This window comes from Topomyia yanbarensis, chromosome 3, assembly GCF_030247195.1.
Source record: "Topomyia yanbarensis strain Yona2022 chromosome 3, ASM3024719v1, whole genome shotgun sequence".
In the NCBI taxonomy this organism is placed as follows: Eukaryota; Metazoa; Arthropoda; class Insecta; order Diptera; family Culicidae; genus Topomyia; species Topomyia yanbarensis.
The window spans coordinates 329,453,304-329,468,746 of NC_080672.1; the positions used below are offsets into that span (position 1 = coordinate 329,453,304).

Consider the following 15,443-nt stretch of genomic DNA (forward strand, 5'->3'; position numbering starts at 1 on the left):
ATTAGTTTTGTTCATCCCTTAAAGTATTAATGTCACATCATCATGCTTTCTAGTACCATTTACACAAGCTTTTTACTTTTTGTGAGCTTACTGCACCATTTATTCCGAATTTTCTTTCCTAGAGATGTTTGTTACAGGGCAGTACTCAAGGGCATTTGATGTTTGTGTTGTATTATAATGACATTTCCCCGAGTAACAACTTTTGTTACAGCAACTATCATAATCAATTTGCAACAAAAAATCCACATGCAGAGAAATCCGTTTTATCAGTCCCTTGACGAATTTTAAGCCTATAAAACGGGGACATTGACAAAATCGGGACATATATTTTATTTTTATTTTTAATAAATTGAAGCTCTTAAAATATTCTTCTTTATTTCCTAGATATGGCCTCATAACCCTTTTTGATTATTTAGTTTAAATTTCCCTTAAGGGAGTCTAACAGCGAAAATTTTTGAAAAAAAATAATTTTTTTTGCATGTTTCGGATCTCTAAGATAAGAAAAATATGCTTAAGAAACGGTTTACTCGAACTTAACTTGATTCGTCTGCTAGAGCCCATCAAACTTCCAACTATCAATTTTGAGGCTGACAAAATCTGGTCAAAAAGCTGATAAAATCGGAGATAGACCAAATCGGGGGCTGATAAAATCGGGTCTTCATTGTATTTTTTTGCGAACTGCTTATGAAGACACATTGTTACTTGGCGTTTGAGTTAAAAAATGGATTGTGAATTCGATCTATAGAAAGTCAAAGTCGGAATTTTTCGGCTAATGATTTCGAAAAATCACTGCAAACTTTTTTACCACATGGCAACTGTTCAGCGCGCTGAGTCCTTTTCATGTGATCTTTGTGAATTTGACAACAGAACCTTATATCATCAGATATGCAACTGCCCAGTAATAGCGCAATTGCGATTTTGAGTTTTCGGTCGTCCTCACATAGACGACACCTAGTTTGGATGACTGAAACTCAGAGACATACTAAAGTTGCTTATCCAATGCGGTGAAGAGCTTTAGGCTTTCTCGCAGGCGATTTTAACTACTTCTGAATTTAACTCACCTGCCTTTTGTTTTTGTGCTGTTATTTTTCCCACCCTTCCAATTCTACTTCCTCCCTCCTGCTTCTCCTTTCCATCCACTCAGGAAATGATGAGATGATACGGCAAGGCTCGAATCACTGACTACATACGCGGAATGTGCCATTTGAGTCAATATATTCTGAGTACTGACTGATTCTATTTTAATAAGTTTCACGACCAATTTTAGCAAACATGAGAAAATCAGGGCCAATACAATGATTCTACTGATGCTTCTTAGGTGGACTAAAAATACTATGCTATCGATTATTATTAGACCGATCAACCAAAGGTCATTTTATGAGCTCCCTTCGATATGTTGAGAAGAAACACTTCAAAAAGTCGAATGTCACTTGACCGTACTGCGTCTTGTTCAAATTGTTCCCAATCTCTTGCGTATTGGTATTGCTAAAGTCGATTCATCTGAGATTAGAATTCATCTTTGGCTTATGACAGCATATGAATATCTTACGGCTAAGGATGTTGAATTTGAATGTTCCGTATTTCATACGCCAATAACTGACACTAACTTGCTGTCTTCTAACTGACAGCAAGTTGGTGTCAGTTACTGACGTTACGAAACATTTAAATCCAACTTCTTTAAGCTAGGTTTTGTGCCCTTAACCGCAAGTTTGTGCATTCATTTTTTTCTCTTTAGGAAAAATTGAAGGCTGCATCTTAAGGGGTTACATACATGAAGAAAATTTGAATGTACCTAAAAGCACAAAGCAATGATTTCATCACATCAAACTTATAGAATTTTGGTAGTACATTTTTCAGTGAAATAAACCAGCATAAGTTTATTAAAATTATTATCATAATTAGCGGAGTTGTGGCTTTTTCTCCGAAATCCTTTTTTTATTTAAAAGGTTTGCGTTGATTACGGGTGAAGACCAATAGATGAACTAAAACCCAAAAGTCAAAAAGTTCCAATAGTATATGAGTATTCCTCGTGCCTCAACGATCAGTTGAAAAATAAAAAAATCTGGATTCGGGAACGCTTTTCCTAAAAAAAATATCGCTGTTTTAAGCTCTAAAAATTCTATAGAAAAATTCTCATCTGCAAAACAAAAATTTATGCATTAAAAAGGAATCGGTAAGGCGCGAGAAAAATTAATTACGATCAATTGAAAAATAAATTGAAGAAAATCGGTTGAGTAGTTTTTTGGAAATCGTGATCACGGAAAAACCATTTTTGGAAAAACTACATTTCGAGAAAATCGAGTTCAAAATTTCAAGTTACCACTACTCTTGGTAAATGAAGCGCGCTTGGAAGCGTTTTAACTTTCGATCTTTTTCTTGAATCTCTATACAAATTTTAGAAAATATTCTCAAAAAGTTGTACTTTCAGATTCAGTAATAAGAAAATTTCGATTCTTTGAAAAATAAAAAAGGTATGTAACCCCTTAAGTTTGTTTTTCTGTTGAACATCACAAAAAAATCTCAAATATATATCTTTAAATTTATTTGGATTCACTGTTTTGAGTCGAGATATCCAACAAACCAAATAAATTTCAAACCTTTGTAAATTTTCGTTTCTAAAAAAGTAAAATTAGGAGTCCACCATCTCCTTACCAAAAAGAAATGTTTACTTTTAAACATTACGCTTATAACTACGAAATGAATACATGTCGCCTGTCAATACTCTTCTCTCTCTCTCTCTCTCTCTCTCTCTCTCTCTCTCTCGATCTATCTCTTTCTGAAAAATGAAAACCTTACCGAACGCTAAGTAGGATATGGAAGATATTGCTCAATTTTTCTGTACACAATCATAAATGAATTATATAGAAAGAACAGCTCACGTTAAAAAGAAGGAAAATGTCTGGTGTAATGTGCTCACACCGAAAGTTATTTTGTTTTACGATTTTGAAGGAAAGGCAACAAGAGTAAACGTCCAACCATTTCCACGTCGAGGAGCGCCACGGCGAACACGATAACTCTTGATAAAATTGTCTGACACAGGAAATTCAATAAGATTTGTGAAGCTTAGACTTGTAGTTACTCGATGAACCAAAAAAAATAGAAAAAAGTTCGAGTTTCGGAAAATGGCTTCATGGAAACCGAAATATCTCATATTTTACTGTAAAGTTCGCTTACTTTTCTTCAATACAATATGGAGAAACAAAAATTTATTCAGTTTTCTGTGGGTCTTTCTCTTGAAAATTTGGGTAGAAGTAGTTTAGAGTGTGTTGTTTGATTGATTGAAATCTGCGAGTGTTACAGATTCAATGCTAACAATTAACTGTTATGTGTCCAACAAAAAACACCTTCAACAGGCCAACGAGGGTACCCGGGTACCCACAAATTGAAATAACTATCATAACTATGGCTTCCTTTAGCCGGTCTGGACACTTTTGGATGTTTTAAATTCAGGAACTCGTCTACTTTTTGATTCTGCAAAATTGAACCGGATGAATCGAGCTGGTTCTTGGTAATCCGGATTTTCCGGAATAATGTTCCAATACTAGGGTATGATTTGTAAATTTTAATAATGTCCTAACAATATGAGCATCAAAACTCTTCAATTTATCTCGGAAGTCTGTTATTTATGGTTACGGGACCCTATGGCAATTTGAAAAATGGAATTGGAATGGAATGGCCACTCACAGCCCCAGGGGAACCTGCTTCGGAACGTCCGTTCTGGGGTCAAGTCACCAAATGGTTAAAAAAAACACGAGATACAGGCTACTGATGCAATTCCAAGAATTTTGATAACCATATTGCTAGAATTGTATTGAAATTCATAAATAGTATCCCAGCACAGGAACATGCTTCCGGAAATCCAGATTCCTGGGAACCGAACGAAGTAACCCGATCCATTTTTATCAATTCTAAATGTGGATGAGTTCCCGAATCCAAAATACTCAAAAGTATCAAAATCGGTTGGAAATTACCTTAGTTATTGGCAATTCAGTTTTGTGGGTACCCGGGTACCCACGTCGGCCTGTTACGTAGTAAAAATATCAGGAACCCCACCTCACCCCTCCCCCTTACTATATCAACAATATTATTAACTTAAACGATTGACTTAGTGAAGCTTTAAGATGTCACAAAATTTCAGCTATAAATAAAACATGGGAATTTTATTAATTGAAACTTAAAAAGGTACCCGGGTACCGCATCGGACACATAACGGTTAAGTGGATAAAAAAGAAATCGACTTTTTTGCCCACTACACCAGACGCCCCCTTAAGACAAACAAATCACGTTCGTTGCTAAATAAGTAGTATCTATGAATTTCCCTATTATGATTATTTAGTCAAAGAGAATGGGTGTTTTTGTAAGTATTGCTTTCGGCCGCATAACTCTTGGACCAAAACCAGTCGGCCCGACGACAGACATTCGGCCAAATTATTGAGCCAAACGGCCCGTTGGGCCAATGCAACGGCCATCGAGCATTTGGTCAAATGATCTGAAACCGAGAAAAAATGCCAAATACTGCTCTAACCAACAGCTAAGACGTGATAATAGAAAGAGGCCGAACATAGACTCATTACCCTCTTTACATTTTACGGAAAATCATAACATTGAGATAAAGCTACAAGATCTAACAACGTGTCCTTCCGCTGAACCAACTGCAAAAAATATTTCGCAATCCGGTGTAGTAAAATTCGTTACACCTGATGTTTGGAGAAATGTCTTCCCAGATATTCCTAACGGTGTTCTTATGGTGAGGATGGGGGTTGAAAGACATTCATTTACGGTAAACCAATCTAAAGCACACCCTTCGATGCCAAAATTATGGTATCTGTTTTGGCCATAATTATAGTATCTGTTTAGGTCATAGTGACAAATACACAGACAGCACCAAGCACCCCAAAATCAACAGCCAGCGCCTTCGGCGAGCAAGTTAATACCAATGACGAATGGTTTACGCTGGTAACCCGTAAGTGTAAGTGCCAAAGAAGAACACCTGATCACGAGTACAGATCTCACTTATAGATTCGAGTAATTTTTGTGTTTGTTTAATTTTTGAACGACTAATAAGTAATATAAGTAATGAACGTTGTACCTTTTCATTAGACTGATAGATTATCACTCATTTTTTTAATATTTTAATGTTTCGGAGTATCAAAAATTTAAATATAAGATTTGTAAACAAACTTTTATTTTGACGGTTTCTCTTAATTTACTATAATTTCAAAGCATAAAACAATTGAAATTATTTCTACGAAGGATAAAAATTTACATTAACGCATATTTTTCAAGAAATTCCACTCTGCAGCAGACTAAAGAGCGAAACAAGTTTGTTTACAAAAAACACTTTCGCCCTTTTGACGAATTAATATTGAAATGAAAATACCATGTTTAAATTTGTTTTCCATATCTAAGGTAAACTGCTCGGAGTTGCACTTTGTGATTGACCGGGTGCGTAGAAATGGAAATGACCCCAAAAAATTATGCTTGGGAGAAGCAAATCTTGTTCACTGTACATATTTTCTTAACACAATATTTCCAAAAAATGGTCAATAACGACGCAGAACAAAACCAAGCTTATTTTACCGGGTAAGAAAATGAATGTTAGTTCTACAGTCGCTGTTGGTTGAGAGCGAGACTTTCTTTGCATCTCAACGAGCATGACGGAAAATGAATTGTGTTAGTAGTAGAGGGAAAACGTCAGGAGATGTTGTGGTACATAATACGATCTTGGCTGTAGGCACGAAAACCGTTCAAGATCAATTTCCGAAAATTCTTATCGAGCAACTTGAACTTCGAACAACCGGCTATTGGGAGTATCTAGACATCAATGTTCATTTCCAGATTTTTTAATTATTCGCTTAAAAAATATTGAGCTTTAAATTTTGCAAAAATAATCAAGGTTGATAAACAAACTAAAGCTACTGAAAAACTATCGATTTTATTCGTGAGAGTATTTGAAATAATTTTGAGCGGCCCAAAATAAGCATCAACAAATTTCTGCGCACGTCGTTTGTTCTCCTTCCTTGTCAGCATACGACCACAGATCTCAACCCCGATTCACAAATGTCGCTTGCACTCGAAACGAAGCTGGGTCAGGCTCCTATCACAACCGTTGGCAATTTAACTGTCCACGTAATCAGCAATCTGTGAACAAAAATCTATGTCCAAAAATAGTTTCAAAAAATCTGCGAAAGTAGGCTAACCATAAAGTTTATATGGGAGAAACTACTAAAAAATATGAAGAAAATACTTAGTTATAGATTCCACCAGCACACGGAAAAAAATTGTTCCTAAAATTGTGAATAAAAATGAAATGGTGCCATGAATTCTGGAACACTCACGTTTTGACGTTACGAAAACAGGATCATGAACAAAAATCATGGCTTTTATAATTATGTTCAATTTCACTTCAGTAACGCCCGCATAACGCTTTCATTAGTGGAAATATTTAGTTTTGGTTTGTGAACTTCAGTCGCGGTTTCCGCCAAGTTACTTCTAGTTCGATTCGCAGTACGTGAACTAGTTCACAACTTTATGAACATTATTCATAAAACCAAAAGTTGACTCATAATTTTTTCATAGATATAGCTCACAAAATCAAAATATTTTGGCTAATTTTTCGTGAACTATTTCACGAAATTCGGAATTTTTTTCATGAATCCAATCAATCATCGTAAGTTAATTTATGATCCCTAATATATTAGTCACAATCCAATATCCGTGCTCGTGAAATAGTTCACAAAATCTTCAAATATTATTCATGTATTCGTGAACTGGCTCATGATTCCTGAACTATAGCATAGTGCTTTTACATAGGCCTGCTAAGCCAAGACAAGTTTCGGCTTCACTTGTGTCTCATCGGCATAAACAGAACTTCTGCTCGAACGGGACATCACGTTTGATCAGTCGTTTGATTGAAACACATAGTGTGTTTTAGTTTTAAGGGATTTGCGTCAAGCCGGCGCTAATCTATTCCGACAATGTGTTAGTGTCGGTTTCTGATGAGGCGAAGCCGAAACGCAACATAGTATAAAAATTGATGCTTTTTTTCTATGGAAAATTTTCCATGCACAATTATGATACGCCATACAAATTTTGCCATCAATACACGCCTACGACACGTGTGAGTGCGACTTTTGTTTACATTTATAGTGAAAACTCGCAGCATAGTCAACCGAACTTCGTGATATTTGAGCGTTTAATACAGAATAGATTGAAGCATTAATTGTCTTCTTTGAATTGTTTTTACCATTTATAAGTTTCAAGATATTCAATCTCAAACTTAAAAAATCGTTTTTCTCGAAATGTGCTAAATGGCGCTTGTCATAAGATAGCACAACAGCGACGACCTGGTAAAATAGCCAAAATTTACGAATACCATGATAAAACTGCTGATATCATGAAAATTAGTTACATTACTCTTTGAAAGTAAGCTTTAAAATAAAATATCATGATAATATGAACAGAAATTACGAAAATCGTGACCCTGAAATCATGAACACAAATCACACAACTAGTGACAAAAATATCTAAAATCGTGACTAGGATCCTGAAATCATGAACATGAATTTCTCTACTGATGACTAAAATATCACGATAACATGAACAGCAGTTACAAAAATCACAACTAGATTAGTCTGTTGACGGTCGCAAATGTGATGTTAACTTGAATCATTTTTCCACATCTGCAGACCGCTTGCCAGACACAGATTTATTGGCCATCGTGTTCTATTTGATGTTTCGTTTCGGTCCCTTCCGAACTTTGTATACTTGTAGTCCAAAACATATCATTGTTTTGTCCCAAAATAAATTGAAACTTGAACCGAAATGTTTGTGCGATTGCATTGTATCATTGCACTTGGTTGTCTGATGCTCTTTCAACGTTTGATCACATGGGATATGAATCGATGTGCGACTCTGAACATTGTCAGTATGCACTTTACACTATTAACGACTTTTAATCCAAATTTCTTCCAGTTTTGGCAAACAAAAATCTAACATTGTCCCTCCCCTTTTTACCTTTGCAGAGAAAACTACCCACGTGTCCTGGAGCACATCATCCATACGCAGCCGTACGTGCTAAACCGCGATTACAAGGAGATACTGAGCACCTTAGACATCGTATCTAACGATTCAGGTTAGTCAAACAAGCCTATTACCCGTGCCAAATTTCAGAAATGATTCATCCCATACTCAGCCCCAGTCAAAGCAAAGTAGTCATTGAAACATTGTAGCGCTAGGTGAACCGAAACGATACGCAAAAAACAGCTCAACCGGTGGTGGTGTGACATTTACAACGTTTGCATTAGGCACCATCCGCGGAGGTCACACAGATCAGAGCGTGCTCCCAAAGTGTGATAAATAGCTTAGCTCGGCGCACTTTCCAATCCACCAATCAATCACACACCACGTCTCGAGCAAGCCTAGGTGAAGCCGCCGACTATTAATAACCGGCCAGTTCATCCCATTGCAATCTTTTTAAGCTGTGTGCGATTAGCGCCAACGGGCACCCTTCTGCCGACCGAACCGAACGTGTAGCGGCAGTGTCCACATTTGACATTTGGAAACGACCCTCTTTTATTTTGTTGTTGTGCGCGGCAAACAGGCGATTTCGTCGAAATTCATTGATGCGACTTTGCTACGCAGTTATCTCGCTCTCGGAAGTCCACGGCTGCGGCACCAAACAATAACAAAGTAGCGCTTCACCGCTTGTTAATGTGTTTGCTGGTCCTAGCCGCAGTCGCCTCCACCGCAAAGGAAAGAAAATAATCCTTGAATGAAGCAGTAATAGCAGCGGCAGCAGCAGAAACAGCAACAACAACAAATGACAAAAATACAGAACAGCCAAACAGCAACGATCGACCGTCGCGAGGATCCACGGCCGAATTCGCAAACGGACCGACGTCGGTCGTTGAACCTCACGCCGCCGTCGGCGAACTTTTGCTTCATTTCTTCTGCGCTGGTGTTCTTCTTTGTTGCTTGGCTGCCATGCCACCGCCGACGCCGCAGCCACAGCCGCAACCGCCCCTCTGGGATCGGTGTGTGCATGTGCGAATGTGATCGCGATTTTTGTTTACGTTTTTTGTGTGTCCGCATTCGGCGAGGTCCATCCGCAACTAGCAGGAATTAAACTCTGCTGCCCCGGCGGGGGACGGGGGATGTGAATCGGGATGGGATGCGGAGCTGGCGATAATGTTCTGCCAAAATGTTTTTTTTTGCGCCTTCGTCGCTCGCTGACCGTCTTTTGTTTGCTTCAGAACGATCGTTTCGGGGCGGTGCCACGAATTGAATCGTCGAACCTCGGCTTGAAGCTTTGCGCTGAGCCTGTGACTAAAGATGAGCAGAACTGTCGTTTCTCAGCGTTACTGCAGGCCAATTTTTTGTCGGAATTTCCCCCCGGAAACCCTGAGGGTCACCCTATCCGCGCTGGTACGTACCAAACCGACACTCGATCGCGTAATGCTTCGCGAATGTACATGGTATGTTCTATTATTGCTGTCGTTCTCGGTGTCATCGTTTGTTGTTGTTGTTGTTGTTGTTCTGGAACAATTTGACCAGAAGTCGCCAGTAGCACACCGCTCATCGTCGCTCGTTGACGTCATGGCCCTGGCTTGGTGGCGCTGTGATTTATGGAGCAGTTTATATTTTGGCTATAGCGATTTCCGGTAATAATCTGGCGTTATCGGTCTTCGACGATGATGGCGACGCGAGTTCTCTTTGTGAAATTCGAGTGTCGAAACCATCATCGTCATGCTTTGCGTTTGTTAGTATTATATACGCAAATGATTGTCCATGGGTGTGCGCGTAGCTCAGATTTACCTTACTGAGAGCTGAGGCGTGGACGATCTAGAACGGAGGGTTTCTTAAGGTTAGGGCTTGGCTGACTAGCTGTCAACGATATCTTGTAAACTACTGAAATTTGTAACAATTTGAGGAGGTTAGTTCGAAATTTTGTTGTATTTCGGATATTAAGTTGTGTTAAACGTATATTTGTTCCAGATATGTTTAAAAAAGGAAAGCCTTGACATTGCTGTTTTGACAGACTTCTCACTCAATTTTTCGCCTTCGGGATAATACCACTAAACGCTTCCCTGACAAGTATCTGTCGTTTACAGGAAAGTCCTATCGCTTGCACTCTGAAGCATTTCGAAGCTATCAGTAATCAAAACGCAACTTCTGTAAATCGTATATCTGGGATTTAACCTGGGCCGTTCGATCACAATCAATTCACTGGAATTTATAACAGCCAGCAATAAATTATATACTTTGGTAAGGAATCTAATCAAATTCAAGCATCTTTAGCATTCCCACATCGCACGTGGCGTTGATTTTTTTTTGTTTATTTATCTTATAAGTTTTTTAGTAACGAAGTGTCCCCGGTTGGGGGCCACCCGCTGTTTTTGGCGTGTGATGCTTTGCTAGTACTGTGAAAGTTTGCACAAAGCCCAGGCCCGCCAAGAAGGAGAGAGGTACGGGGTGTTTTTCTCCGGGCCCGGAGTCGTAGTGGGGGTCCTTTGAACAGAAAGAATTATTCTGACAAATATTATTTCAATAACAATTTATTTTAAAATGCAATTAGACTTTCAGTGTTGGTATGATTTATTTATGTTAGCTTGCCTAAATTCTACGTTGCAGCATGTTGAAAAACAAATATATTATTTTCTCAATTAAAATATCAAACGTTTCACGGTAAAAACAATGTTGGTGATTTGGTGAATTGTCACTCATTTTTGTTTGATTTCATAAGCATTTTGTAAACGTGATGAAAATGTTTTTATCTAAAAACACGTATTCTCGATTGCAGAAATTATAACGATATCGTAAGTGGTTTTATGGACTATAAAAAAATAAAGGCGTTGCAAGTAGTAAAGCCCAACAGAACTGTGGCCAAAAGTTCGTCCTGGCTAAGAGAGAAATTACCTAATATAGTTCAATTTCTGTCATAAAGTTAATCGTAAATTATATCATAAAATCTATACTACAGGAAAGACTAATCAAAAAAAAACTTTGGGACCTAGAACTCAAAAATGATTTTGACGTGCAATGGGCAAAAATTTATAAGATCTTTTTTTTGTAAATTGTGTATTAAAAGACTGAAATATATTTTCTATTTCATCTTTTACTATAGTCATCTCATGAATTTTACCCGACTATATAAAATATTGAATTTGATAGTATTTTTGGGTTCCTAACGAAAAATTGATTTTTAATCGTACTTTACAAAATAATTCGAAATTTTGCAATCCATAAATGCATTTAAAAAACAGTGGTTTATTTGTTTTTGCTTAAGCTATGCGGTAGAATCATTAGTCCAATTGTAATTTCCTATCTTCTCAGGACAATATGCGACTTCCATTTATACTAATTTTAATCCGCCGTAACTGCTAAATGCTAAACGAACACCAAAATCCACGAAGAAAACGATCCATAGTATTTGTTTTGTGTTCACTTGAATATAAATGAGGGATTCCATGAGAAACCGGCCGACCATAAAATATGACCATCGTCGATTCGAACGAAACTTTGAAGTTGTGTTTGGTTTATGAATCTTATGAATGTTTATGAAGAGTAATTTTTCAAAAGGGCGTAGACATTTCTACGCGCACTAATTTCAATTTTTTTTGTTCGATTACAAAACTTTCTGAGAACGAGTTACAGGGGATGAATATTTCTGTACGAAAAAAATATACACCAAAAAAAAAGTTTGTGTCATTTTTCACAAACACAAAAATTTGTGTTACAAATTTAAATTGCAAAAAACTATTTTTTTATATTTGGTCAAAAAAACACAAAGAGAAAAGAAACATTTTGAATGTGATTGTATGATGGAGAACTTATCGGTAAGAAAGTATTTTTAACAATAGCTTTATACATGTTTTTAAATTTCATGCTAACTGACATATAAAACTGTAATTTTATTACAGAATTTAGTTCTAAGTATCATTTTAAATCAAAATGCATTTAACAAAAATCGTCCAAAACGCAATATTTTTCGAGTTATTTGGAATTTTGTTCCAATAAAAACAGTTAATTCGACTGATTATGCCCTTTTTAAAAGTTATTCGCGTTACCCCATAATGAAATGTCAAAAATCTAATGTTTATCGTTTTTAAGACGCAAAAGAAACTTTTTCAGTGTATTTGGATCATGTAGAAGCTTTCAATAAAAAAGTTATCCTAACAACAACTTTTGACATATTTTTATACTTTACACTTTTTGCAGCCAAAAATACAATACTTTTTTACCGATAAGTTCATACAATTACATTCAAAATGTTACTTTTCTCTTAAGGGTTTTGTTGACAAAATATTAAAAATTAGAAAAAATGTTTTTTATTTGCAAATTAAATTTTTAACGCAAATTTTTGTTTTTCTGAAAAATGATTCAACATTTTTTCAGTGTATATTTTTTTCGTACTGAAATGTTCATTCCCTGTAACTCATTCTCAGAAACTTTTGCTGTATAAAACATAGTAATCGAGCAAAAAAAAAATTGAAATTAATGCACGCGGAAATGCCCTTTTAAAAAATTGCTCTTGAGTCAATATAATCTTACTGCAAAATGTTTGGTCTTCCATGCCGGTGAAACGTGTAAAGTTCCTTAGGAATCTAAGATGGTCGGTCACGATTTTAAATATTTTCGGACGGATCTTCGTGGAATTCCTCAAATACGAGAACCCGAAGGTTTTTTTGTTCATCTTTAACAAACTTTCATTTTAAATAAACGCTTCCATTATGTTGGCATTTTGTTGGAGGAATTCTATGTTTTTCATATAATCTAGAGTTTCTATTGTTTTTCCTTATTTTCTATTTTTTTATGTTTTTTTATTCCTTCTTTTTTCTTCATTTATTCATATTTAACATTTTTTTTGCATATTTTGCTCAATATTTTCTTTTTTTATATTTGTGCCATTTTTTCAATGCGTTTCGTCTTTTTACGTTTGTTTTTTTTTTATTTTGTTTTTCATTTTACTGTTTCTTTTCTTCGTTTCTTTTTTATCCGTTTGTTCAATTGATTTCATTGAATTTATTTATTTTATTTCACCTAACTTTTATTTTCTATTATTATTTTTTGCATTTTTTCATATTTTCCAATAAACCTGTTTTAGTATTTTCTCTATCCGGCCCTTTTCCGCATTTTTCATTTTTAGGTATCTCTCATTTTCTTCAAAGTATTTTTTTTCTCGTTTTAATTTTATTCGTGTTGTGAATTTTTCGGTTCACCATTTATCAGTTTTGAAATTTATGCCACTCTTAGGTCTGAATATTTTACGATATGCTCCTATTTTTATTTATTGTTATGTTCAATTACCTTTAGCATTTTTCTTTTTAACCCATTTAAAAAATTTTGAATTTCACGATTTCTATTTTGTTTATTATTTTATTTAGGCATATTTACATTAGTTATTTATTTTGTGCACGTTTTCTGTTTTCCATTCCATCATTTTTTACCGACTGTATATAGATTTATTTATTATTCAGCCCATATTTCCATATTTTTTATTTGCTGTTATTTTTCTTTATTGTACTGTACTTATTTTCTAGCATTTCTTCTTGCGTTTTCATTTTTACCCATTTCAATTTACATGTTTTCTATGATTTCAGTTTTTTCTATTATTCTATTGCACTTATTCAATTCAAAATTAGTTCATTTAAAAAAATTATTTGCCAACATTTAAATGTTTTATGGTTATTTTCTTTTTTATCATTCTTAACATTTTCCCATTTTTCTGTTTTCATTCTTTCTATTTTTTATTTTGTTACCAATTTTTATAGTTCAAACATTTCTACGTCTAACTTAGTGGCTCCATTTTGTTCATTTCTCTATTTGTTTGCTTTTTGTAGCTTTGTTTTTATATTTTTTGTTGCATTCATTTTTCTTCCTTTTGTCGTTTTTCCTGTTTTCCTTGCTTGTAATTTTTTTTTCTTTACCCGTTTTCATTATTTTAACCATTTTGCAATATTTTCTATTTCTTTATTTTTTGTCTTTTTAGCTTTTTTATTTCCTTCGTTTAATTTGATTGTTTCAATTATGCAATATGTTTTATTTGACTATTTCTTCAAATTTTATACATACCTTCAAATTTTAACTTTTCTATTGTCAATAGTTTTCTCATTTTCTGGCGTTTCTCCGCTTTAAACTTGTTTGATATTGGTAGGTTTTTGACTACTTGCTTATTATTAATCTTTTTTCTTAATCTTAAATGCTATTCGATTACTTTTTTTCGTTTTGTTTGTATTTATTAGTTTTTCTTTGTTTTTTCTTATTTATTATTTTTGTTTTTCTTTCTTCAAATTCTACCTTCGTTTCATGCGCTTTTTGCTTTTTTTTATTTATTACATTTCCATTTTGTTACTATTTCCGTGATTTGTTCAAGTCTTTCGTTATAAAAGTGTCATTTTATTCGTGTCTTCTAGTTTCTAGAGCTTTCATAAGATCGCCAAACTTATTGAGAAAGACCAATTATACCTGATTCTTGAGGAACGATTTTCCACTCCGCCTTCGAAAAAAAGCGGCGCCTCGGCGTTCTATTTAGTCCTTAGTATCCAAGTCCACACTTGAAATTGCCTTAGGAATTGATAATTCTTACCAATTTGAAAGCAAAGATGGCGATATCCGGTTACAATAAAACACTGCAAAACCATCATCATTTTGGGTGTCGTTTGAATGGAGGTGGTCAGCAGATAACGAAAATTTATGATTGACGCCATTTTTCAAATCCAAGATAACAGTTTCTGGTTACGTAGCATTTCCAAATGCTAAAATTTTACACTCAATAAATAGTACAACAAAAATAATCCAAAATAACGTTTGATTACAATACGATTCACACGAGCGTAGGCATCATCCCCCCACTTTTCTTTTGATCGGTCTCTACCATTCTTGTCGCTATCGTTGAGGTGCGAACAGAAACTTATTTCTAAAAGCATCTAACATAATTGCGAAGTATGCCTTTTGGCGGTAATTTGCTCGAAGAATTTGACTGTTCCATTTGAACAGGTAAGGTAGCGTACCGATCTTCCCATGTTTCTCAGTTATTTTATTGTCAATTAACTTCTGCGTAGTAGTTGCATACCACAGACAATTTGGAGGTATAGTATTCTTGGATTTTCGTCGTCTATTAATTTTCCTTTCAAATGACAAACATTTCCATACGGGTTTCTAGTTATGGTAACCGCAATATCTAGATAGTTTCAAACGTCGACACCAGTCATCTAATATCTTCTCCCTGACAAACACATCCAATTTCATGCAGGATTCATATATGGTAACGACTATCTCGGATTTCGAAATGGCGTCAGTCATCATTTTTTGCTATCTGCTGACCAACTCCTTTCAAAAGACATGCATATTGATAATCAGTGTTTTGTTGCAAACGGAAACCACCATCTTGGATTTCAAAACGGAGTCAATCATCAAAAAATTCTCAGACCCATATTGATGAT

At 35.3% G+C, this 15,443-nt stretch overlaps 1 protein-coding gene across 5 annotated transcripts in view; it reads left to right on the forward strand.

Moving 5' to 3' along the window:
• Positions 1-15,443, forward strand: part of LOC131691270 (serine/threonine-protein phosphatase 4 regulatory subunit 1-like) — a 697,782-nt gene that overhangs the window by 549,083 nt on the left and 133,256 nt on the right. For all 5 annotated transcript variants that reach the window (XM_058977546.1, XM_058977544.1, XM_058977545.1 and 2 more), the window contains one exon: positions 8,025-8,134. In XM_058977546.1, coding sequence (XP_058833529.1) covers positions 8,025-8,134 — 110 coding nt within the window. The remainder of the gene's footprint in view (positions 1-8,024; positions 8,135-15,443) is intronic.